The 27,179-nt window shown below is 43.3% G+C and overlaps 1 protein-coding gene across 12 annotated transcripts in view; it reads left to right on the top strand.

Annotated features, from left to right (window-relative positions):
* The window catches only part of SFXN5 (sideroflexin 5), a 122,677-nt gene that overhangs the window by 44,903 nt on the left and 50,595 nt on the right, over positions 1 to 27,179 (top strand). For all 12 annotated transcript variants that reach the window (XM_072769815.1, XM_072769809.1, XM_072769813.1 and 9 more), the window contains 3 exons: positions 22,578 to 22,631; positions 23,794 to 23,850; positions 25,248 to 25,313. In XM_072769815.1, coding sequence (XP_072625916.1) covers positions 22,578 to 22,631; positions 23,794 to 23,850; positions 25,248 to 25,313 — 177 coding nt within the window. The remainder of the gene's footprint in view (positions 1 to 22,577; positions 22,632 to 23,793; positions 23,851 to 25,247; positions 25,314 to 27,179) is intronic.

The following is a 27,179-nucleotide window of genomic DNA, read 5'->3' as shown; positions in this document are numbered from 1 at the left end:
AGAAAGAAAAAATTAAAGGCAAATATCACTTATGAAATTACACATAGTAGTCTAAGTGAAATAACAAATTGAACCCAGCAATGCATTAAAACACATCATCACCAAATAATTTTTACCAAGAATGGTAACATTAGAGAATGTATTAATATAGTTAATCACAGGGCGCTTGGGTGGCTCAGTCATTTAAGCATCTGCCTTGCCTCAGGTCATGATCCTGGAATCCTAAGATCGACCCCCATGACCCCCATGTCGGGCTCCCTGCTCAGTGGGGAGCCTGCTTCTCCCTCTCCCTCTGCCACTCCCCCTGCTTGTGCTTGCTGTCTCTCTCTCTCCCATCCTGTCAAATAAATAAATAAAAATCTTTAAAAAGAAATATAGTTCACCACACTAACAAATTGAGAGGAGAAATGTGATAATCTTGGTAGATTTAGAAAAATCATTTGATTAAATGAAATATAACTACATTTATGATTTTTTTTAAAAGGCAGATTAGATTCAGAAGGGAACTTTATTAACTTATAGAGGTCTATTAAAAAAAATAAAATCCCAACCGCAAAACAAGCATCATTCTCAAAGATGAAACAGATAAAGGTAAATCCTCAATGTCTGGAACAGGGTACAAATACTTGATATGCAGCATTTCCCTAGAAGACTAGCAAGTACACTAAGATATGAAAAAATAAATAAGTAATAATAGGATTGGAAAGTAAGAAACAAAATCATTCGTGAGGATAGTCAAACTATTACAACTATTACTTTTAAAAGATGTCTAGATGTAAGAACACTATATTAAAAATTGTTGGAGGCCCATGAACCTGCAAAAAACATAAAAAAATATGATATTAAAAAAAAGATAACCTTTACAGTAGCACTTAAAACTATAAGATACTGTAGCAACATTTTTCTAGGTATGTCTCCTAAGACAAGGGAAACAAAAGCAAAAATAAAATCTAGGGATTACATCAGAATAAAAAGTCCTCAACTCACCTGGCCCCATAAACTTACCTAGGTAACTTTCAAAACATCCTGAACACCTATGAATTTGACCTGAGATATAAAGACAGAACAGCTGGAATGCTACAGAGAAGAGTTTTCACTTCTATCAAGGTAGAAAGGTGAAAAAAGAAAAAAGAATAAAGTGGGGGAGGGGCACCGCGAGTGGCTGGGCTAAAGCAGAGCTGTGAGACCCTCCGGGGCAGGAAAGCCCAGCCCCAGCGAGGCGGGAAGGTTAAAAATCTGGGCAGGATTTTTCCCAGACAGAAAAGTGCTTAGCAAGGAAATCGGACAAAAATCCCAGGAGGGGTAGTGATGCCTCCAGTTTCCCAGAGTCACTGTAAAAGGAGGGGCGCTCGGGGGGGAAAGCATACCGCAAACCCCGGACCAATCTCGGTAAAGGGCCCCACAGCCCCTGGGGAATTTGGGAGAAGCCAGTCGGTTAGGCGGGCAGCTCCGGACGGAGGTGGCTAAGCCCGGTTCCCTTCGGGAGAGGCGGCCCCAGGAGCACGATTCCAGCAGTGCAGGCCCCGGATCCCAGGGCGCCGGGTGGACACAGCCCACGATCCTGCGTTTCCCCCAGGACAGGTGGGGTGGGCACAGGACATCGAGGACTCTCCTGCCGCTGGGCGCCCCCAAGCTGTACAGATCAGTGCACCCGCACCGGCACAGGAGCCTCTAGGCCAGTGCAGACTGGGAGACTGAGGTAGTTACTGCAGGGAGCTGACTCCAGGGCTGGAGACCTGGTCAACGTCAGTGTTGTTTTTCCGCCTTGTTCCACTTTGTACCTGGGAGAGATGGGGCCACCAGGGAACAGAGGCCTCACGGGGTAAACAGCTCCCACTGAGCCTGGCACCCGGCAGGGGGTGGGCATCTCCCCCAGGTACACACACCTAAGAATAAGCACAGCAGCCCTCTCCCAGAAGATCAGCTGGAAGAACAGGGGAAGAGCAAGTTCTTGACCAAATAGCACTGGAAAGCTCCAGGACTGAAGGAAAATAGTATATAGAACTAGAGGGTCCTTTTTTTTTTCTTTTTCTATTTCGACCCATTTTTATAGCAGACTAAAAATTTCCAATATTTTTTCTCTTTTCCTACTTTAACTACAATATTTTACCAGCTCTCCATTTTAAGTTTTTTCCTTTTTGACTTTCATATTTCTACATTTACAAGTCTTAGATATATTTTTCACTTCCGGATTCCCTTCAACATATTCAATTTAATTTTGGTAAATATATGAGATATGGGCTTTTGTTTTTTGTTTTCTCTGTCTCGTTTTGTTCTACAATGGCGGAAGTTAATACCTTCTAAAACATGACCAACATACCCCAAGAACCAAGTGGAACACTGTGTTGTTTCATTCTGTGAGATTGTATTCTCTCTTCCTTCTCATTCTGCCCCTCTCTTTTATCTTGTTTATCTTTTGGTGGTCAATGTTGGAGCTTTCTATAAGTATTTCTGGTTAATATAAATTTGGGATTGAGTATTATCTAATATACAGAACAAAATACACTCAGAACCAAGAGGATCACCCTCTAGGACCCCTTAGGTAGACTACATTCTCTCTCCACTACCACTTCCTCACCACCACCATCCCCGTCTTCTTTCCCCCTCTTTTTCTTTTCTTTACTTTTTTCTTTCCTTTAAAAATTCTTTTTCTTCTTTGGTTTTTTAATTTTTACTACTTTGTTTTAATTTTTTTTTCACTTTAGTGGTCCTTTCGTTTTATTTTGTTCTGTTTTTTCTCCTTTATTTTCTGGACTCTGACCTCTTTGGAATCATCTAAGATATTTTAACTAGGTCATGGTTGATATTTTTGACTCAGCCTGCTCGTACAGCCACTCTGCACTGGACAAAATGACTTGAAGGAAGAATTCACCAAAAAAGAAAGAACCAGAAACAGTACTCTCTGTCACAGAGTTACAGATTTGGATTTCAATACGATGTCAGAAATTCAATTCAGAAGTACTGGTAAATAAAGCTACTGGTGGCTCTGGAAAAAAAAAAAAAAAAGCATAAAGGATTCTAGAGACTTTGTTCCTGCGGAATTCAGATATAATCAGGCCGAAATTAAAAATAGATTAAATGAGATGCAATCCGAACTGGATGTTCTAACTGCTAGGGTTAATGAGGTGGAAGAGAGAGTGAGTGACATAGAAGACAAGTTGATGGTAAGGAAGGAAGCTGAGGAAAAAAGAGAAAAACAATTAAGACGCCATGAGGAAAGGTTTAGGGAAATAAATGATAGCTTGAGAAGGAGGAATATTTATCTAATTGGGATTCCAGAAGAGGCTGAGAGAGAGAGAACCACAAAGTATATTAGAACAAATCATAGCTGAGAACCTCCCTAACCTGGGGAAGGAAACGGGCATTCAGCTCCAAGAGATAGAGAGGACCTCCCCCCCCCAAAAAAAAATCAATTAAGGGACGCCTGTGTGACTCAGAGGTTGAGCATCTGCCTTCAGCTCAGGGCGTGATCCCGGAGACCCGGGATCGAGTCCCACATCAGGCTTCCTGCATGGAGCCTGCTTCCCCCTCTGCCTGTGTCTCTGCCTCTCTCTTTCTCTCTCTCTTTTTCTCTGTTTCTCATGAATAAATGAAATCTTTAAAAAAAATCAATAAAAACCATCCAACACCTCAACATTGAATAGTGAAACTTGCAAATTTCAAATATAAAGAGAAAGTTTTTAAAGCAGCGAGAGACAAGAGATTCTTAACGTATATGGGGAGAAATATCAGATTAACAGCAGACCTCTCCACAGAGACCTGGCAGGCCAGAAAGGGCTGGCATGATATATACAGGGTACTAAATGAGAAGAACATGCAGCCAAGAATACTTTATCCATCAAGACTGTCATTCAGAATAGAAAGAGAGATAAAGAGCTTCCAAGATAGTCAGAAACTGAAAGAATATGTGGCCGCCAAACCAGCTCTGCAAGAAATATTAGGGGGATCCTGTAAAAAAAAGAGGGAACCCAAAGAAACAATCCACAAAACAGGGACTGTATATGTAATATGATAAAACTAAATTCATATCTTTCAATAGTTACTCTGATCATGAATGGGCTAAATGATCCCATCAAAAGATGCAGCATATTGGACTGGATAAAAAAGCAAGACCCATCTCTATGCCATCTACAAGAGACTCATTTTAGACCTAAGGGCACCTTCAGCCTGAAAATGAAGGGATGGAGAACCATTCACCATTCAAAGGGTCCTTAAAAGAAAACTGGGGTAGCAATCCTCATATCAGATGAATTAATGTTTATACCAAAGACTGTAGTAAGAGATTAAGAGGGACACTATATCATACTTAAAGGGTCTAACATACAAGAAGACCTAACAATCATGAATATTTATGCCCCTAATGTGGGAGCTGCCAAGTATATCAATTAATAATTAAAGTAAAGAGATACTTAGATAATAATACACTAATAGTAGGAGATGTCAACATGGCATTTTTCAGCAAATGACATCTTCTAAGCAGAGCATCACCAAAGAAACAAGGGTCTTAAATGATACACTGGACCAAATAGATTTCATAGATATATACTGAACTTTTCATCTGAACACAAGTGAATACACATTCTTCTCAAGTGCACATGGAACTTTCTCCAGAATAGACCACATACTGGGTCACAAATCAGGTCTCAACCGATACTAAAAGATTAGGATTGTCCCCTGCATATTTTCAGATCACAGTGCTTTGAAACTAGAACTCAATCACAAGAAGAAATTTGGAAGAAACTCAAACACATGGAGGTTAAAGAGCATCCTACTAAAAGATGAATGGGTCAACCAGGAAATTAGAGATGAATTAAAAAGATTCATGGAAACTAATGAAAATGAAGATACAACCATTCAAAATCTTTGGGATACAGCAAAGGGGTTCTAAGGGGCAAATACATCGCAATACAAGCCTCCCTCAAAAAATTGGAAAACACTCAAATACACAAGCTAACTTTGCACCTAAAGGAATTGGAGAAAGAACAGCAAGTAAAACCTACACCAAGCAGAAGAGAGATAATAAAGATTCGAACAGAACTCAATGAAATAGAGACTAGGAGAACTGTAGAACAGATCAACAAAATCAGGAGTTGGTTCTTTGAAAGAATTAATAAGAGATAAATAGCCAGCCTTATTAAAAGAAAGAGAAAAGACTCTAATAAAATCACAAATTAAAGAGGAGAGATTACAACCAATACCGAGGAAATACAAATGATTTTAAAAACGTATTATGAGCAGCTATGTGCCAACAAATTAGACAATCTAGAAGAAATGGATGCATTTCTGGAAAACCACAAATTACCAAAACTGGAAGAAATAGAAAACCCGAACAGGCCAATAACCAGTGAGGAAATTGAAGCAGTCATCAAACACCTCCCAAGACACAAAAGTCCAGGGCCAGATGGCTTCCCAGTGGAATTTTATCAAACATTTAGGGAAGATATAATACGTATTCTACTAAAGCTGTTTCCAAGAATAGAAAGGGAGGCTTCCAAACTTGTTTTATGAGGCCAGCATTACCTCGATTCCAAAACCAGACCAAGACCACACCAAAAAGGAGAATTATAGACCAATATCCCTAATAAACATGGATGCAAAAATTCTTACCAAGATACTAGTCAATAGGATCCAACAGTAAATCAAAAAGATTATTCACCATGACCAAGTGGGATTTATCCCTGGGATGCAAGGATGGTTCAATACTCATAAAACAATCAACGTGATAGATCACATCAATAGGAGATAAATCAAGAACCTTATGATCCTCAACAGATGCAGAGAAAGCATTTGACAAAATACAGCATCCATTCCTGATCAAAACTCTTCAGAGTGTAGGGATAGAGGGAACATTCCTCAGTATCTTAAAAGCCATTTATGAAAAGCCCACAGCAAATATCATACTCAATGGGGAAAAACTGAGAGCCTTTCCCGTAAGATCAGGAACACGACAGGGATGTCCACTCTCACCACTGTTATTCATCATAGTACTATAAGTCCTAGCCTCAGCAATTAGACAACAAAAAGAAATAAAAGGCATTCAAATTGGCTAAGAAGAGGTCAAACTCTCCTCTTCGCAGATGACATGATACTGTATATAGAAAACCCAAGACTCCACCCCAAGATTGCTAGAACTCATACAGCAATTTAGCAATGTGGCAGAATACAAAATCAATGCCCAGAAATCAGTGGCATTTCTCTACCCTGACAATGAGACTGAATAAAGAGAAATTAGGGAAGCAGTCCCATTTATAATTGCACCCAAAACCATAAGGTCCCTAGGAATAAACCTAACCAAAGAGATAAAGGATCTATACCCTAAAAACTACACAACACCCCTTAAAGAGATTGAGGAAGACACAAAGAGATGGAAAAACATTCCATGTTCATGGATTGGAAGAATAAATATTGTGAAAATGTCTATGCTACCCAGGGCAATTTACAGATTCATGCAATCCCTATCAAAATACCATGGATTTTCTTCACAGAGTTGGAACAAATAGTCTTAAGATTTGTGTGGAATCAGAAAAGATCCTGAATAGCCAGAGGAATATTGAAAAAGAAAACCAATGCTGGGGGCATCACAATGCCAGATTTCAGTTTGTACTACAAAGCTGTGATCATCAAGACAGTATGGTACTGGCACTAAAACAGACACATAGATCAATGGAACAGAACAGAGAATCCAGAAATGGACTCTCAACTCTATGGTCAACTAATATTCGACAAAGCAGGAAAGAATATCCATTGGAAAAAAGACAGTCTATTCAATAAATGGTGTTGGGAAAATTGGAGAGCCACGTGCAGAAGAATAAAACTAGACCATTCTCTTACACCATACACAAAGATAAACTCAAAATGGTTGAAAGATTGAAATGTGAGACAAGAATCCATCAAAATCCTAGAGGAGAACATAGGCAACACCCTTTTTGAACTTGGCCACAGCAACTTCTTGCAAGATACATCTGTGAAGGCAAGAGAAACAAAAGCAAAATTGAATTATTGGGACTTAATCAAGATAAGAAAAACTTCTCCACAGCAAAAAAACAGTCAACAAAACTAAAAGACAACCTATAGAATAGGAGAAGATATTTGCAAATGATATATTAGATAAAGGGCTAGTATCCAAGATCTAGAAATAACTCATTAAACTTAACACCCAAGAAAAAAAAATGCAATCATGAAATGGGCAGAAGACATGAGCAGAAATTTCTCCAAAGAAGGCATACACACTGCCAACAAGCACATGAGAAAATTCTCCGCATCACTTGCCATCAGGGAAATACAAATCAAAACCACAATAAGATACCACCTCACTGGGGATCCCTGGGTGGCTCAGCGGTTTAGCGCCTGCCTTTGGCCCAGGGCATGATCCTGGAGTCCTGGGATCAAGTCCCGCAACAGGCTCCCTGCATGGAGCCTGCTTCTACCTCTGCTTGTGTCTCTGCTTCTCTCTCCGTGTGTGTCTCTCATGAATAAATAAAGTCTTTTTTTTAAAAAAAAAAAAAAAGGTACCACCTTACACCAGTAAGAATGGTGAAAATTAACAAGACAGAAAACAACAAATGTTGGAGAGGATGTGGAGAAAGGGGAAACCTCTTGCACTGTTGGTGGCAATGCAAACTGATGCAACCACTCTGGAAACAGCATGGAGGTTCTTCAAAAAGTTAAAATATAGGGGGTGGGGGCCAAAAAAAAAAGCTAAAAATAGAGCTACTCTATGATCCAGAAATTGCACTACTGGGTATTTACCCCAAAGATACAGATGTAGTGAAATGCTGGGACACTTGCACCCCAATGTGCTAGCAGCAATGTCCACAGTAGCCAAACTGTGGAAGGAGCCTTGATGTCCTTCGACAGATGAATGGATAAAGAAGATGTGGCCTATATATACAATGGAATATTACTCAGCCATTAGAAGAGACAAATACCACCATTTGCTTCAACATGGATGGAACTAGAGGGTGATATGCTGAGTGAAATAAGTCAATCAGAGAAGGAGAATCATCATATGGTTTCACTCATACAGGGAATATAAGAAATAGTGAAAGGGATTATAAGGGAAAGGAGGGGAACTGAGTGGGAAAAATTAGAGAGGGAGACAATCCATGAGAGACTCCTAACTCTGGGAAACGAACAAAAGGTTATAGAAGGGGAGGTGGGTGGAGGATTGGGGTAACTGGGTGACAGACACTGAGGAGGGCACTTGATGCGATGAGCACTGGGTGTTATACTATATGTTGGCAAATCGAACGTCAATAAAAACAAATTAAAAAAGAATAAAAAGCTTCTGCACAGCAAAGGAAACCAATAAAATGAAAAGGCAACCTACCAAATGGGGGAAGGTATTTGCAGTTGATATATTGAATAAGGTGTTAATATCCAAATATTTAAAGGACTTATATAACCCAACACCAAAAACCATATAATCCAAATAAAAATTGGGCAGAGGACCTGAATACACATTTTTCTAAAGAAGACAACATGAAAAGATGCTCAACATCACTCATCATCAGGGAAATGCAAATCAAATCCACAATGAGATGTCATCTTACTCCTGTCAGAATGGCTAGAATCAAAAAAGATGAAATAACAAGTGTTGATGAGATGTGGAGAAAAAGAAATCCTCATATATTGTTGGTGGGAATGTAGACAGGTACAGCCTCTGTGGAAAATAGTGCAGTTTCCTCAAAAAATTAAAAATAGAATTACCATATGATCCAGTAAGTCTGTTTATCCAAAGCAAATGAAAACATTAATTCAAAAAGATGTATGTGATCCTATGTTTATTGCAGCATTATTTGCAGTAGCCAAGATATGGAAACAATTCAAATGTCCATCCATAGATGAATGGGTAAGGAAGATGTGGTATATATATATATATATATATATCACGGAACATTACTCAGCCATAAAAAGCACGAGATCTTCCATTTGTGACTACATGGATGGACCTAGAAAGTATTAAGTGAAATAAGTGAAATAAGTCAGATAGAGAAAGATAACTACCATATGATTTCACTTATATGTGGAATCTAAACAAAACAAAACAATAACAAATGAATAACAATGAACAACAAATGAATAACAAATGAACAACAAATGAATAACAAATGAATAACCAAAAAGCAGAAGCAGACCTATACATAGAGAGAACAAACTGATTGTTAGACAGAGGAGAGGGGGTGAGGGGATGGGCAAAATGGGTGAAGGAGAGTGGGAGATGCAGGCTTCTAGCTATGGAATGAGTAAGTCACAGGGAAGAAAAGTACAGCATAGGGAATATAATCAATGGTATTGTAGTGATGTTGCATGGTGACAAACGGTAGCATCTCTCTTTCTCTTCCCTTGTCTCTCTCTCTCTCTCTCTCTCTCACTCACACATGCACAAAGTATCCCTGTTTCAGTGAATACTGTCTTGAATTCTACTTCATCTCATATCAGTATTTCTATTCCTGTTTGGTTTATTTGCCTTGTAAATCATTGCCTACACCTTTGTATGAGTGACATTTAATTTCTGTGTCATTTTGTATTATATGTCTCTTGACAAACTATAGCTGAATTTTACTTCTCCACCCAGTATGAGAAACATGTCTTTAATTTTAATGATAAATGGAACCCACTCATATTTGTTCTGCCACTGGTTATTGTGACCACTTATCCCTGCCATTAAGCAGTTTGTTGGTTTGTTTATCAAGCTTTGCTACTATTTCCACTTCTTTTCCTGATTTGTGCTGGAGTGATCTTTCTAATGATCCTTTGGCTTCTTAAGTAGTTTGGAAGGGGAAGCATTCTACTTTTCTCTAATTACTATTCATCTGTCATATATACATATGGTTCCATTATATTTACCCTGTCAATATCAATAATTGAATAATAAATATGACCTTCTTAACCCTTCATACATAGGAAGAATCTTTTCTTTTAAAAGATTTATTTATTTATTTATTTATTTGAGAGAGAGAGTGTGTGCACATGCATGAATCGGGGGAGGAGCAGAGGGAGAGAATCTTCAAGCAGACTCCCTCAGTGTGGAGCACAACTTGGAATCTTTTTTTTTTTTTTTAATTTTTATTTATTTATGATAGGCACACAGTGAGAGAGAGAGAGGCAGAGACACAGGCAGAGGGAGAAGCAGGCTCCATGCACCAGGAGCCCGACGTGGGATTCGATCCTGGGTCTCCAAGATCGCGCCCTGGGCCAAAGGCAGGCGCTAAACCGCTGCGCCACCCAGGGATCCCCACAACTTGGAATCTAATCCCATAACTCATGAGATCATGACCTGAGCCAGACACTTAACAGACTGAGCCACCCAGGTGCCCCAGGAAGATAATTTTAACATACCATTTACTCTTCTCTCTACCATTTTACCCATATACACCTGCCAAGATTGTAGAAATAATCCAAAATCTCATCAGGTTTTTGAATCCTCGCTTAATGAACACCTGTATGAAATTCAAAATTATTTAGGCTGTGTGTGTGTGTGTGTGTGTGTGTGTATTCTATGTTTGGCTGGTGCACTTCTTTGAATAATATTCAGAGTGTGTGGGCAATATACTTTTTGAGTCCTTGCATATCTGGAAATGTCTTTTTTTCTCTCTCATACATGAACAATGGTTGGCTTGATTCTCTTTTCCTTTGTAGGTAAACCTCCACCACTCCTTTTGGGATCCTTTGGTATTTTTTTTTCTCTTTGTCTTTTGGAGTTCAGAAATATCCTCAGGATTAAAAAAAACTTCTCTGTATATTTTATAAAATTATACAAGTAATACATGAATATGTTCTTTGGAATTCAAAAATACCACCAAGACTTTTTTAAAGAATATTTTAAAAGTTATACAAGTAATACATAAATATGTTCTCTCAGCTCAGAATTGAAACAATACAAAAAAAGTAGAAATTCCCCTGACAAGGCTTAACCCCAAATCTGCTCCCAGAAGTAACCTCTGTAAGAACTTTGGTGTGAAATTTCAGTTTTTTTCTAGGCATTTGCATACATGTGAACCATTTAAACATTCTTTTCTGTTTTGTAATTTTTCCATTAAAAATATAACAGTATATTTATTTATATACAATTAGCTTATTACACTTAGCAGTGTGCCTACATAAAGATGTGCTTCATTCATTTGTTTCTTCCTGCTGAGTAGTATTCTCCCCACTAGCCATGGATTTCGATTGTTTCTGATGATTTGGTATTAGAAATAACAGTGCTGTGAAAAATCCTTGTGAAGTTCTTTTTGTACAACTATGAAGACTTCTCAGAAACCCATTTTAGAAAGTGAATTTGCTGTGTGAATGGCTATGCCCATTTACATTTTTGAGAGCTATTGCCAAATTTCCTTTCAGGAAGGCTATATTTCACTACATCTTAGTAACATTGGTATTCATATTTTTAGATTTTTCTTGTGCACTAACCTGATGGAAGAAGGGTCGCATCTTACTATGGTTTTAATTTTTATTTTCCTGAATACCAAGAAGATTGTGCTTCTTTTCATCTATTCATTTACCATTTATATTTCCTTTTCTGTGAATTACTTGTTCACATCTTGTCTATGCTTCCATTGGCTGTATTTTCCTAATTGATTTGTAAGCGTTCTTTTTATATTTGGATACTAATTCTTTAAATTACATACATTGCAAATCTCTTCTCCAAGCTATTTCCCCTTCACTCTTTGGTGTCTTTGTTGTGGACAGTTTTAAATATTGATGTTTTTAAATATAATGGTCTTCTCGGGACTCTTGGGTGGCTCGGTCAGTTGTGTGTTTGACTCTTGATTTCAGGTTGGGTCATGATTTCAGGATCCTGGGTTCAAGCCCTGCATCGGGCTCCAAGCTCAGCTTGGAGTCTGCTTCAGATTCTCTCTCTCCCTCTCCCTCTGCTCCTCCTTCCTCATGCTCTCTCTCTTTCTCTCTAAAATAAATAAATAAAATCTTTTATATATGTAATCTTATATATAATATAATTAATAATATAATCTCATATATGTGTGTGTGTATATATATATATATATATATATATATATATATATATAAAATTATCTTTCCTTGGATTGATTTTGAGTCCCATCCCCCCTTTTCACCTCCAACCCTTTGTTAAAATAAGCAGATTTATGAGAGTTGTATCCAGGAATAAGCTCTTGGATGTATTTATCAATTCTTCTGCTTTTATTTTCTAATTTATTCATTTCTGCTTTTGTTTTATAATACCCTTTTTTCCTCTTTTCTTTGGTGTGTTTATGGTGTTTTTGTTTGTTTGTTGTTTTTTACTTTTTACCTTGAATACTTTATTTATTCTTTCTTTGTAATAAAAGGGCTTAGGGCTGTGAATTTGCTTCTGAGTATATCTAATGCCTGGCTGTATCTAATATGTAATCATATATAGTGATCTATATTTTTATTTTATAAATGAGTTTGGAATTAGTTTTGAGTCATCTTTAATCAATTAGTCAGAAGAACACATTTTATTTTGTTTTAGTTTTTTGAAGATTTTATTTATTTAAATATTTTATTTAAATATTTATTTATTTAAAGAGAGTGGGTCAGGGAAGGGGAAGAGGGAGAGAAAGAGAATCTCAATCAGACTCCATGCTGAACACAGAACCTGACATGGGGCTTGATCTCATGACCCTGAGATCATGACCTGAGCCAAAATCAAGAGTCAGACGCTTAACTGACTGAGCCATCCATGTGCCCCCAGAAGAACATATTTTAAAACACAAGTGATTGGCCTTTTAAAAATGTATTCTTTTGTCATTATTTTCCACTTTGTTGTATTTTCAGAGAGAATGACCTCTACAGTTCTGCCATTTAAGATGTATTATGGTTGTCTTTGTAGCATACTATGCGATTAGACCACTTAGGATTAGGACCATCTGCATGTTAAACAGTTCAAAATAAAAGTCCCTTACAGAAAATAGTTTATTACTTTCCCACATCAAAGAAGTTTGCAGGTAGGCAGATCCCTATAATGCTACCAGGAAGCCAGACTTCCATTTTTCTACACCATTTTCAGTGCTGGTTTCTGTCATCAAAATCACTTCATAACCCGATGTAATTGTCAGATTTCCAGCCATCACATCTACATTACAGGGAGGAGAAAGATGAGAGGAGTAAAAGGATATACTTCCCAACTGCATCAGTTCCCTTTTTTTTTTAATAAGATTTTTTAAATTTATTCATGAGAGATATATAGAGAGAGGCAGAGACACAGGCAGAGGGAGAAGCAAGCTCCGTGCAGGAAGCCTGATGTGGGACTCAATCCCAGGTCTCCAGGATCATGCCCTGAGCCAAAGGCAGGCACCAAATCGCTGAGCCATCCAAGTGTCCCTGAGTCAGTTCCCTTTAAGGAGACTTCTTCAAAGTCTCACAACACAGTTCTGTTTACATTTCATGTAGAATCCCCCAATTATGGGGATTCTGTTACTAAGAAAGAAACGAATGGTTAGTATGTAGGCAAACAAGAATATGCCATAATAATTTTAATAAATATTCTATCAACACTTGAAAAGGAAAGATACATCACTTAGCAATATCATCTCTTTACCAAACCAGAAAAGTTGAATTTGGGGCTCATTTCCCCACACGAGGCCAATTGGACCCTTCTACAATTAATAGCTGCCATTAACTGGGATGAATTAGCTAACCCAAGGGATACCAGCACTGTCTCTGGTTCACAAGGTGTTATTGATGACACTTCATCATTTCTTCTCTCTTCTTCCTACTCAAGACAAGTCAGTTATTTCAGGGTCACTACAGCCCTGTTGGGAAGTTGGAGGCTGTCTACTCTTGTGTTGTCTAGGTGTTTACTGCTGAAGCAGATACTGCAAATGTCCCCTGAAGACCAATTCTCTCCCAGCCTGGAACAAACATCCCTCTGAATAAATGTGTAGAGTATGAAAATAGGATGCCCTGGCCCTGAGATTGTGGATGAACACTTGAGGGAGGTGCATGGGCAGCATAAGTTGGGACATCTCTCAGTAGGCCTTGGTGGCAGCCAGAGCCAAAATGACAATGCTCACCTAGCCCCACTTCCTGGTCCCAAATATTCATATTCCAGGATTCAGAATAGCTGGCCCAGAGGCCAGATCCTGAGAGGAGTCATTAGGCAAGGAGAACCTGTAGCCTTCTCTCTTGGTACTTTAATGCAGATAAGCAATCAGAGGGCTCATTGTCCCATTCCTTCCTGGGCCACTGCCTTGCTTTACGTAGAAGGAGCACTGTTCCAGTCCTTCTACCAGAGCCTGGCCACTCCCCTATGGCCCCCACTGTCACCTGGTAGCACCGAACACCTCAACAAATGCCTGGTCTGAAGGAGAGTGAAGGTTCCAGTCCACACCTTAGGGAAGCCCCTGATGTGATACAGTACGTAAGAAACATATACATGCAGAAGCCACTAAAGTGCTTACCAAAATAGAAATGGGGTGCTGGCGAATGTGCTAGGAACTGGGTCCCTGAGTGATGAAAGAAAGGGGTGATTAAGGCTGGCAGATGCCTCAACTGAGATGCTTCTGGAAACAACCTCCATGCTTCCTGCCTAGGTGAGCATCCCGGGTTTGACACCCCCCCCTCCCCATCCGTGTTGTTCCCCGCCTTGCCTGAGAGTAACCCCGCCCCCACCCTGCTCACTCTCCAGAGCTCAGGAGAAACGAGCTGGTTTTCTCCCAGAGGCTGGTGCCAGTTTAGTCAGCAGATTTCACAGATCCACTGGCACCCATGTAGTGTCTTATTTTAAGCTTAACATTTAAAGATGGGAACTTTTCCCCCTTCGGTGTGTGGCAAAGAGATCCCAATTTATACATAAGCATGGTGGCTAAGCCAGTGCATCGAGGCTGTTTCCGAGGCTAGTGCAGTTCATGGCACCTCTTCCTCAGGGCCTTCCCAAAAAAACCCCACCAACCATGATTGCCTGTAACTGGCAGTTCTGTTCCCAGGTTTGCCCTAGAGGATGTGCAGCACAGTCCCTTTCATGCACGTGTAGCTGGGGAGAGGCAGGGCCTGTGTTGCCGTCCCTGTCCTATCCTCTTTGCATCTGCCTACCTGCTGGCTACCTGGCCATCCTGCACCCTGGGCTACTGTAATGTCTCAGATGCCAGGAACTGGGCTTCTCTTGTGGGCCTGAGCTTCTCCCAGGTGCTATCTGTGCCTCCCCACTCTGAGCCCCCTGGGACACTGCTGTCTTCCTCTCCCCTCCCCCTGTCATTTTTGAACGCTCAGAATCCAAGGCCCCCATCCCCCATATCCAGCTGGGAGACTGAGGAAGGCAGACCAGGAGCATCCAGTCAGTGAGTCCAGCGGCCTTACATTACATCCAAACCAGATACCCGTCTTGGGACATTTAGAGCTTGGATTCCATACTCTGAACCATGTGGTTTTAACATGGTAGATGTGTTTGTGGACTTAGAAATCTCCGAAGGTGCTGGTGTGGGTCACTTCATCTCCAGAGGAAGGAAGGGTAGACCACAGACGATTCACTTTGCATGAGGATTTGGCTGTGTCCCAGAACCTTCCTGGTGTCTCCCAACCTTCCTTGTCCCAGACTCTGCTTTTTCACACATTTAAATGCCAATCACAATTTTCTTCCTGGCCTACCTCCATTGTAACCCGACACTAGTCGGTTTGGCCTGGTTTGTACCATAAAAGAGGTGTTGCTCAGTTAAGTTAGAATTGACCTGTCGGGGACAAACATTCATTTGACAAAAGATATTCTATTCCTCTTTAACTGGTTGGAATCCTTTAAATAGCACCCCTCGCGCACTGCAGTGTTACTTTTCAGATCGTTAGCCACATAAATCAGAAGATGGAGACAAAGTAGAAGGAAAAAACAGGCAAACTATTGAGTACTGGGGCCCTTGGCAGGTCTTTAAAAACGAAGAGGAATATTTTAGAATTGAGTGAGTCAATATGGAGGAAATGGGTATGATGCCAGAGGACTGTCACTTTACCAGCGAGGACTCCCAGGTGTGTGATAACTGAACATTGATGTTCTCACCCCTCTGAAGTCTCTGGAAACTCGAGAAAGATTTTAAACAGATTCCTACTACTGAGATGAATACTGCAAAGAAGGCAGGCAGGGTACTAGGGGACTTAACTCATCTGGAGGGCCAGGGAGGGCTTCCTGGAGGAAGTGACAACTAAGCTAAAACCTGGAGGATGAGGAGGGATTAGCCATGTAGATATGAGGTGACAGGGACAGTTGCCGGACCCTATACTCATCCCCTGACTTGAGTTTCACCACCCCATTGTTTTGACACAAACTGCTTCCTCTCTGGATTTTCTGTGCTTTTAAAACATCTTTTCTCCTATCACCCGAGTCAGTTTTGCATGGGTGGTAGCCAAGGAAGTGGGAGCTGCTCAGTTCTCTCTTTCTGAGCCCCAGTATCACAGGACATAGAATTGTGACCAGCAGCCTTGCTCCCTTGTCTTCATCTCCAGCTGCTCACATCCCACCTCTGGCCAAGAGCTTGGGATATTTGGTGGTGCCTGTCTCCCAGATGGAGATCTTACCTCTCTGCAGAGGTTAGAATACTATGAAGAAGGAGTCCTGAAGTAAAGATGTGATTTTTCTTGTGTGCCAACTGCCATATGGGTGCCGTTGGCCCCATTCTGGATTCTGTCCTGAACAAGACTCAGGCCCAGGGGTCCCTTCTTCCCTGACTGACTGGGGCAGCCCCAGAGTTGGGCTGTTGGTCACCAGGTGGAATGATAAGCTAGGCTGTTCAGGAACCAACATCACTAGTGAAGACATAATTCCAGTGCATTGGTAATCGTACAGAATTTGGGACCAGAAAGCACAGCATATTCAGACATGGCAATCCCTGTCTGTATTAAACAGCTATTGCTACTACAGTGCTGTGTAACAAACATCCACAAAATTTCACTGGTAACCATAAGCATTTATTGTTAGGGGGTCTGTTATTACTTGGGTGTAGCTGGTCTAGATCATGCTTGACGGAGGCCTGCTTCTTATTGCAGGCCTGGGGTCAACTGGGAGTCTGCTGGCACAGGTTGTCCTTTGCTGCCCATGCCTCTCATCCTCCTTTGACCAGGACACTAGTCAGGGCCTGTCTCCTCATGGCAATATTAGAAACACAAGACAGCCAGCAGAAACACATATGCCCTCTGAGGCCTGGGCTTCGGGCTGGCCCACTGCCACTTCCTCCCACATGCGCTTGGCCACAGCAAGATATATAGCCAAGCAATGGAAAGAGTTCTTCCCATAGCAAGGGTATGCATGCAGGGAGGAGTGAAGAATCAGGACCAAAAACCCAATCTGCCCCCCTCCCTAAAGGTCAACACCCCTCTGTAAATGGGACTTTAATAAAAGGAGTAAAGAAGAAATGAGTGGTGGTGGTCACAGTCCATCATAGATCTTTTCCCAGACCAAGAATTAATGTTCCTTTTTTTTTTTTAAGATTTTATTTATTTATTTTAGAGGTGGGAGGAGGAAGAGCAGAGAGAGAGGGACAAGCAGACTCCACACTGAGCATGGAGCCCGATGTGGGGCTTGATCCCACAACCCTGAGATCATGACCTGAGCTGAAATCAAGAGTTGGAGGCTTAACCTACTGAGCCATCCAGGCGCCCCCAAGATTTAATGTTCTTAATAATGAATTAGCGGTATTCTTCTAGTACATACAGCACAGTGTGGGCCCAGCTTTGTGCTGAGTGCTTTGGAGGACCTCAGAGAGAAAAGCCCCAATTCTACCTTTCAGGAGCTCACTATCCTTTGAGGGATGAGGCTTGTGTTCAAAGACAAGATGGGGGCAAGGTGATGATGCTCGATTATGTAATGCAGATTGTGGAGTTCAGAGAAATGAAAGACCAGCAAAAACTAGAAATGAATGAGATAGGAGGAGAGGAGCCATACTGACACCTTGCACCTAATGAGTACTTGCTGCACGCCAGACATTGGGCAAAATTCTTTCTATGCCTTGCCTCCCCCCATGGCCATCCAGAAAACTACCAGGGTGGCCCCATTTAACAGATGGAAAAAATGGGGGTACGAAGAGCTCAAGTAACTTGTGTGCAGTCACATGGCTGGTAGATACTAGAACTAGGATTTAAGTCTGGCTCTTTCTGTGACCAGAGCCTGTGTGTTAATCCCCAGGGCCTATGGATGGCCACTTGAGGGGAAGCAGAGCAGCAAAAGTGGACAGATGTGTGAAGAGGACAGCTGCCATGGGGCGGGAGCCGTGGAGGGGACCCTAGCTGTATTACAAACTATAAATGGGAGCAAAGATAGGATGTGCGATTTGGCCAAGGTCCTGCAGCAAGATAGCGGGGAGGCTGGGCTGGAAATTCTGGCTGTTGGCTCTCCTTCCATTCTCCCTGGTACCAGCCACTTTCTGGGCTCTCTCCACCCGTCTGCGCGGCCACGCCTGAAGCGTTTCCCTCTTGGAAGAGGTGCAATCCACTGGCATTGAAGCCGGGTGGACTGGCTCCCTCTCTATCCATCTCTTTCCTCCTTTCCCCTGCCATGTTCTGGAAAGGGCAGCGTGGGGGAATGTGGGCAGGTTGCACCAGAGATATACATCTGAGAACTGAAGGAACATTTATTTTTAATTTAGACTTAAAAAGAAAAAAGGAAGTTATAAAATATCTGCTCTTGCTCCTGGGACTGTGCAGATGGTGCTGTGTGTTGCCTAATAGGGAATGGGGCTGGCACCCATGTGCTCCTGGCCCCAGCCAGCAGCTTGACTGTAGGACCTGGAAAGTGGGATCCCTGTTCCCCTTGCCTCAGCCTCAGATGCTTCCCTTGGGCCCCATTTGGGGGCACAATGCAGCATGGCTTTCCACTGCCCCTAACCTCACCCGGGTCTGATTTTTCAAACCTCCTCCTTTAATAAGGCCAATCTCTTGGCTGTCCCTGCTCCTGTGAGCGTGCTCTCTTGCCCCGCCCCCACACGCACACATACACATGCACTCATTTACATAAGCATGCGTGCACATCCCAGCTCCAGCCTACCACCTCCTTTGGCACATAGCCCAAGCACTCTGACCTGTCCTTCCTGAGCTCAGGGTTTGGATATTTGCATTTATCAACTTGACATACCCAAGTACCTGATTAAACCACCTGGTCATTTTTGTGTCCAAATGTGAGAAAGGATATTCTCATACATTTTCCTGTTTGGTCTTCATGTTTATTGTGGTTAGGTGCTGTATGGTCCTCTCTTCCTGTATTGTCCATTGGGAGCACCATGGAACTTGGTGCTTGGAAGATGTTTGAAAAGGGGCATAGAGTGTGACTCTTCCTTTGTGCTCAGGTGAATAAGCTGGAAAAGGAACCCCAAAATCATAGAGTTGGAGCCCTTAAGCCAGGACTCAGGAGAGCTTTCTGACTTTCTCTAGCTGCAAAGCCTTGAGCAAATCACTGAATTTCTGTAAGCTTCAGGTTTCCCATTTGTAAAATATAGAAAGTAATCTCGGGATCCCTGGGTGGCGCAGCAGTTTGGCGCCTGCCTTTGGCCCAGGGCGCGATCCTGGAGACCCGGGATCGAATCCCACATTGGGCTCCCGGTGCATGGAGCCTGCTTCTCCCTCTGCCTGTGTCTCTGCCTCTCTCTCTCTCTCTCTCTCTCTCTGACTATCATAAATAAATAAAAATTAAAAAAAAAAGAAAGTAATCTCTATTTTGTGTGAGCCCCAGAGTTCTGATCAGGATCATGGTAAGTGATATAGGGGAAATGCTTAGCAAAATCAATCAATCAATCAATCAATCAATCAATCAATCAATCAAATAAGAACGTATAAGGAGGGGCACCCGGGTGGCTCAGTGGTTGAGCATCTGTCTTTGGCTCAGGTCATGATCCCAGGTCCAGGGATTGAGTCCCATATCAGGCTCCCCACAGAGAGCCTGCTTCTTCCTCTGCCTGTGTCTCTTGCCTCTCTCTGTGTCTTTCATGAATAGATTTTTTAAAAGAGAATATAGAAGGAGTCAGAGGTGCTCAGCATGGATATCAGGCCCATGTTAGAGCAGGAGGTTGGTCGGGTTTGGCCAACAAGGGAAAAAGCTCACAGGTTACAAACTGCGTTTATGTATATGTGTGTGTGTGTGTGTGTGTGTGTGTGTGTGTGTGTGTGTGTTACATAGCCTAGGTACTGTTTCAGTTTAGGTTAGTGCTATGGTTTATTCTGGAAAAGACTTGATGTCACATTAAAAAAATGCCTGCCACCAGAAAATACAAATAAAGACAAAAAATGAGAGAGAAGTTTAGGAAAGGGAAGAAGCTAGGAGTGAAGTTTGGGCACAAAATACATGCAGTGAGGGTCTGTATACTTGACAGATATGAGCTGTGGAGATCTGGCCTGAGCTTCTCAACAGTCAGTGAAAAGAGACCCAGTTAAATGCTCAATGTCTGCAAGACAGATGCAAACCAGGTGCTCAGAAGTATGAATTCCTGACCCCAAGACCAGAAAAATTTCCCCCAGGAGGATTCATAAAGGGGATTCTGCGATGTAAAGAGCAATGAGTGTCCTGGACAATGGTTATCTGGTAAATGCAGTGAGTCCCAAGGGGCTGTATCTTATGATGCTTCTGACAGCCCAAGCTCAGTTAGGAGGTCTAAGGGAGGTTGAGGAGGAGAAGACAATGTTGTCCATAATACACCCAGGCTCTATAAACCAACAGATTAGGAGAATGAATTCCTGAGTTCAGTTCCCAACAGTGAAGAATAGCTTTTATCTCTTTAGGCTTTGAGAAGCTGTTAGACATGCATATGTGTACATGCATCCACACATGCATGCACACACACACACTTTCTGGGATCACATTGTCAACTCCCAACTTCAGACCTCTCTTCTTAGGCTCAGCTTCCTCTCTGTGGTCTCACTCCTGGCTGACTAGGGGGAGGTCCTGGGTCCCCAGGGATATTTCTTGGCCAGGCTGGGTGAGGAGGGATTCCCTTTACAGGCACTGAGGCTATCTCAGTTGACTTAATACTTCCTATTTGAACCTTGAGAATGGGATTTTAAACCAAGGTAAGAAAGCTAGCGCCCTAAAGGGGACCGTCTTCTGCTGGAGACACCGTCAGCTAGAGATCACACAGGAATGGGCTGAGGCTGAGCTCCAGGCTCTCCTGATTCTCATTCCAGGACTCTAGGCTGTTGCTGCAGAGAAAAATTGAACTGAGATCTCATTTTGGGGAGAAAAAAGTCGTAAGATAATTCCTCATTGGAGCTATGGAATGGCTTTACATTATATAATTTTATTCAAACTGATATGGGCCAATAAATATAAATGTGTGTGTTTGCTGTCTTAAAACATTTTAATGTTTAAAACATGATTTACAAATGCTGCTGAGGATGTCTAGAATTTGATTTACTGTGTAGTATTGAATGTTTATACTTGTTCCTTACAGAAATTCTTGCCAAAGAGCCATTTTATCTACAGGAATAATAAATAAGTCAATATGTGGATGGTTGTGCACATTTTTCCCATATGCATGGTACTTGGTAGATATTATTTTGCACACAAGCACTCAAAAGGTAAACTTGAGAGAGACACATGGATTCCTGAAGTCCAAAGTTTGGCCAGTTGTCCAGATGAGACAATTAATCTTGACCTAAACCGAAAAAACAAAGTCAGCAAGTCTACCTCTTAAGTGACATTTGGGCTTTGGGCATAATGAATCCATACCTCGGCACCAGTACTCAGCCATGTGTGTGCTTGTTCATCCATTGGTCCATTTGCTCCCTTAGCAAGTATTTATTAGACATCTGTGTTTCAATTGATAGCTTAAGCTTGTATATGGTGTGGGTTTTCTTCGTGGGGGCTCAGAGATAACAGATATAAATTCCCCCTGCTTGAATTTATAAAGTATATAAGGCCCTGGAAATGATTTTTATCATCATATTTTATTTTACTTTTTAAAAAAAGTTTTATTTATAAATAAACAAAAGAGAGAGAGAACATGAGTGGGGGGATGGGCAGAGGGAGAGAGAGAGAGGCAGGCTCCCTGCTGAGCAGAGAGCTCAACACCGGACTCGATTCCAGGACTCCGAGATCATAACCTGAGCTGAAGGCAGACGCTTCACCGATGGAGCCAGCCAGGCACCCCCAGCATTATATTTTAATCCTCACAAAAATCCTATGGGATGGCAAGAGTATGAAAGACCTGGGTTAGCTAAGTGGAAGTAAAGATGTTCCTTTTGTTTACTTGTTTGTTTTTATCGTTCCCCCTCCCCTAGTTATGGAAGTAATACATGTCCAATATTTAAAAGAATACAGGAATATTCAAGAAGAATGTGAGAAAGTACTGTAGCCTGACCTCCAGAGACATCTACATGCTGGGGTATAGATTTTTTTCGTGGAGTTACGTATATGCCTATGTCTGTGTATATGGTTATACACACGATGTGATTTCTTTTCTTGACAAAAATGGGATTGTACTGTGATATAATTTTGCAACCTGGTTCACTTCCATCACATACCATCTCACTGTGGTTAGCAGTTTATATACCCATCATCCACCTCAGTTTGTACAGATCCAGTTTACTTTTGTTCATGGCTGTGTCATTCTTCTTTGCAAAAGTATAGGATGTTTCTTTTGCTTTATTCAGGTTTTCCTCTCTTTCTCTTGTAGGTAGTTGGTCTTCTTTTGCCCAACCAGACACTGGCATCCACAGTCTTCTGGCAGGTAACAGTCCCTGGCAACAGAGGGCTCCTGAAGGAAAGACCCAACAGTGCTGGTTAGAGCTCCCTGTCGAGGCCCCTCGGGGAGAGTCAACCCACTTCCCACCCCTCCCTGACCCAGTAGCCACTGGGGAGCCCCAGGACTTTGGATTTTGCTGAGCAGGTCCTAGTGGCCCATGCCTAGGCTATTTTATGTGATTAATTTTGTTTTTTTAAGATTTTACTTATTTATTCATGAGAGACACAGAGAAAGAGGCAGAGATATAGGCAGAAGGAGAAGCAGGCTCCCTGAGGGGAGCCCAATGCAGGACCCAATCCCAGAACCCTGGGATCATGACCTGAGCTGAAAGCAGACACTCAACCACCTAGCCACCCAGGTGTCCCTGTGACTCTCTAATTTTTGCATATGGGGATGAGGGCTTGTTTGTGGCTGCCTGCTGCTCCTTGGCTGTTGTCCAAAGGCCTCTGACCTTGAGGCCCCTGGCCTCATTCAAGTCCATGGGGAAGGTAAGTCCATCAACAACCTTAAGGTAGCAAGTATTTATGGAAAGGTACCACAGACCCTGGTGTCCATTCTTAGAGTCTGGACCGTGGCTCCCTAAAAACAGTTGAAGCCTTTTGTGTGTGTGTGTGTGTGTGTATTTGTGTGCCTGTGCAGAAAGTAAAGCAAGAAGAAAAACCTGTCTTCAGGAAAAAACATCAAAGTTTTCCCTAACAAAACTTCTAACAGTGTCCACATCTGGGCACTACAATAGTGCAAGACACTGGGCTGAGATGTTTTTGAAAGAGGTTCAGGGCTGGCAGTCATTCGAGGGGTGAATGTTGACTTTCCCCAATAAGTAATATAACAAGGATGATGTGTGTTAACGAAAGTGAGGCCCGTTTGGGACAATGGATGGGGCATGATTCCAGGAGAGGTGACTGTCTCTGGGTTGGGATGAGCTGCCGGTATGGGCAGGATCACTTTCCTGGTTTGCCTAGAATGGAGGGGTTTCCCAGGGCTCCAGTGCTGCCACTGGCACAATGTCAGGCAAGCTGGAACAGTTGGTCCTGCTGACTTGTGGGGTGGACAGAACCACCTGTGCACCATGTGGACAGCACCCCATGTCTCTCTGGCCTCGATGTCACACCTTCCCTGACATCTCCTCTCCCCCATTGCCTTTCAGTGGCTGAACCAGAGCCATAACGCTTGTGTCAACTATGCAAACCGCAATGCTACCAAGGTGAGCACCACAGCCCGCTGTGCGGTGGCAGGGAACAGGCTGGGGTGACCCTCATCCTCCCTACAGTATGGCGAGCCGAAGCAGCAGGGGCTGCTTCCTCTGAGTTAAGCACTGTCCTCCTCAAAGCACCTGATTTAAAACTGCCCACCCTTCAGGAAGGGACCCACCAGGGAGGGGCTGTTCACATGAAGTGAAGAGGACCCAGAAAATGGGAATATAGTGGAGGCGGTGAGAGGGATGAGCTCTGTTGGCTTCAAAATCCTCCTTGGGCAACTCTTATCCCCAGATCTTGGATTAGGATGGCATCAGCCACATGGGGACTGAATTCCCCTAAAGCTTCCTCCAAGCTTGCCTGGAAGCTGCCTTGGTGCCCCCAGACTGTTGGCTGTAAAGTTGAAGGGCTGCTCTCGACGGGTGAGGGGTCTGAGGGTACCGGCACCTCCTCCCCAAAGTCCCCTGCACTTCTGGAACAAGCTCTTAGTGGAGTCCCTGTCCCCCTTTCCTTGTCTAGGGCGGAGCTAGGCCCCTGCTTCACTGGCAAGGCTGTCCGTCCTGTACTTCTGTCCAAAGCCAGTGAGAGAGGAGGAGGAGTCTGGATCTCCCTGGGAGGCTATCACCTGGGGGAGGAGAAGGTGTGGGCATTCTCTAACCTTGGGGGAGACAAAAGAGAGTTAGGGGCTGGCCTGGGTGGTAGGAACTTTGGGTCCTGAAACTCTGAGGATGCCTCCCCACCCCCCCATCTAAACCTTCAATCTGCATCTTGGGCATATGATCCACACACGTACACCTCTACCTGGATGGCTCCCATTTACCTTAACCCAAACACCTCCAAAATTACCATCAGAGCAGTTAGAGGCAAGTTCCGTAGCCCTTTCTTAATGTTGTCCATTGCAACTGGGTTGCATTTTCCTGTAGAAATGTGGAGCAACTGTCATCTGCTGGATTGGCAGCCTGGTTGCTGTGCCTGGGGGTTGACAAGGCACCGGAGAGGCCACCAGGTGTGCCAGCCATGGCACTGCCATTTCCACCGGGCGGTCCTCCAGGTGCCAGCAGCCCACTTCCAGCGCTCATTTTTCCTACATTGGATCTGTTCACCCTCACCATAAATGACCCATTTTGGCCCTTGCTGTTGCCTACCTCCAGCCAGCAGGGTCTGCCAGTGAGCTCTTTAGAATGGGGCGAAAGTGCAGCAGGCCCTTTGGCGTCCCCTTCGCTGCCCTGTATGTCCATGAAGGGAGCTGTGCTGATGGAGGCCCAGATCCCCTTGGCTTCCAGAGGGACCTCCTTCTCACCTATTGGTGGGCAGGAACATCTCTTGCTGGCTGGGGCTGCTTGCAAGGCAGGGTATGGCAGCTTTGGGCACCCAGTGGGCCTGGAAATTTCTCTCTGCCTTCCAGCCTTCCCCGGCGTCCAAGTTCATCCAGGGCTACTTGGGAGCTGTCATCAGTGCCGTCTCCATCGCTGTGAGTAACTCTGTCCCCACTTCTGTGTCCTGCAGCTCTGGCCAGACCTGTCTGAAGTCAGGGCCAGGTGAAGGTGTAGGAGACAGAGGTTTGTGTGGGTGGGCCACCAGGGCTGGCTTTCTAGGCAGAGAAGAGAGTAGATTCTGCTGACATTTTAATAGAGAGACATGAACTTTATTAGAGAGAGTGTTGCAGATTTTGGAGAGCAGGTGGGGAGGTGAGGTGGTGCCCTTGAGTGATGCAAACGGCAAAGGGCTGCATACTCCAGCTGAGGGCAGGATGTCTGTCGCTAGAGGGGCCCATGTTCATCCAGAACCCTCCTCAGAGGAGCTGCTCTCCACTCTGAATAATGTGGTTGATGCAGGAAGCAAGGGGCTTGGGAACAGTTGTAAAGCTGGCCCACATGTTAGCTCCCCTTTGCTCTGTGCCTGAGCTCCCAGGACATTCTCATCCCATCCCCATCTTTGGTAATGGGGTCATATATCCAGTTCCTCCTGGAGGCCTATAAGCTCCTCAAGACAGGGGCAATAGGTTTATTTGAATCCCACAGGACTTTGAGAATAAAGCAGCTATTAAGTAGGCTAGGTCTGTAAACTGACTATGTGAGCATAAGGCTGCATCCCAGATGAGAGGGCTGAGTGCAGGCGACACAGTGAGGGGCCTGGGCCGGAGCCAGAGTGGAAGCTCAAGTTCCCAGGACCTTCACTACACTCGTCCCACTCATGAGCCCACCCTTGCATCTCCATCTGTACTGTCTAGATCCTAGCTGGGTAGTCTCCTATAGCTGACTCCAGGGGGTAAAGGTCACTTCACAACTTTGTTATTTTACCACACAATAAATACACTTAGAAAATGCAAAATTAAAAATTCATATATAATGAAGGAATTCACATATAATAATCCCACTTTCCTCATTTTTCCCATGTCATTAAATATAATAATTATTCACAACTCTGTACTAACCCACTGTACCATACACCATCATTTATTTCACTGTTCTGGGAAAGTAGGGATCTGCGATTGTTTTGGGATGGCTTCATTGATTCTGCTCCCATGTAGACCGTGTCCTCTCCAAATGACCCGTTGGGGAGTGATCCCCACTTTGTGCCCAAGATCAAGCTCCTCCGCGAATCCTTATCTTACCCCAAGCCAGAAGCCAGACATTTCCAAATCTATTCAGATGGCTTTTGCCAGGAGACCTCAAACCCCACCCTGGTAGTCTGCAGCCCAGCAGAGACTTCACTTAGGGTCACACAAATCAGCAGTCCCTGATTCTGGGGGCTACTGGCAAAGATCAGGGTTCTGGTGAGAGAGGGGAAGGGGCTCTCCTCCTTGCTCTTCATAACTAGAGGAGTCTAGTTTAGCAGCTTGAAAATCCCATTTTCCTTCTTTGAGATTTAAGGGTGAGGTAGGGCAAAGCTGAGGGAGGAAGTCACATCAGGGATTATACTGAGTGGCCTGGACTGGAAAGGGCTGGAGTAAAAAGGACCACTGTCATGGTGGGCCATCCTCCTCCTCCTACAGGCATGGCGCTCCACGCTCTCTGCCCCACCCAAGGGGCCCTTGGTTATTCCATCCCTACCACTTCCTAGGATCAGAGCCAACCCAGATTGTGGCTGTGGTTACTGGGGACTGGGGGACCCTCTAGGCTCTCAGAAGCATAGTCTTACTTCAAGGACCGGGGGCCTCAGGGACTGTGCCTGTGCTGGGGACACCCTCCTTCCAACGCCCTGCCAAGCTGCAGGGTGCTCAAAGAGGCTTTTCCTGACCATGCCAGTCCAAACTATGCCCCCACCCCTAAGTTCCAGAAACTTCTGTCCTTCCCACACGCTGTTACGCCCCATGTCCTGTCCTGTCATTGTTCCC

The sequence above is a fragment of the Canis lupus genome, chromosome 12 (assembly GCF_048164855.1).
Source record: "Canis lupus baileyi chromosome 12, mCanLup2.hap1, whole genome shotgun sequence".
Classification (NCBI taxonomy): Eukaryota; Metazoa; Chordata; class Mammalia; order Carnivora; family Canidae; genus Canis; species Canis lupus.
Note: the sequence above shows the minus strand (reverse complement) of the source record. Positions and strands in the feature narration are given on the sequence as shown.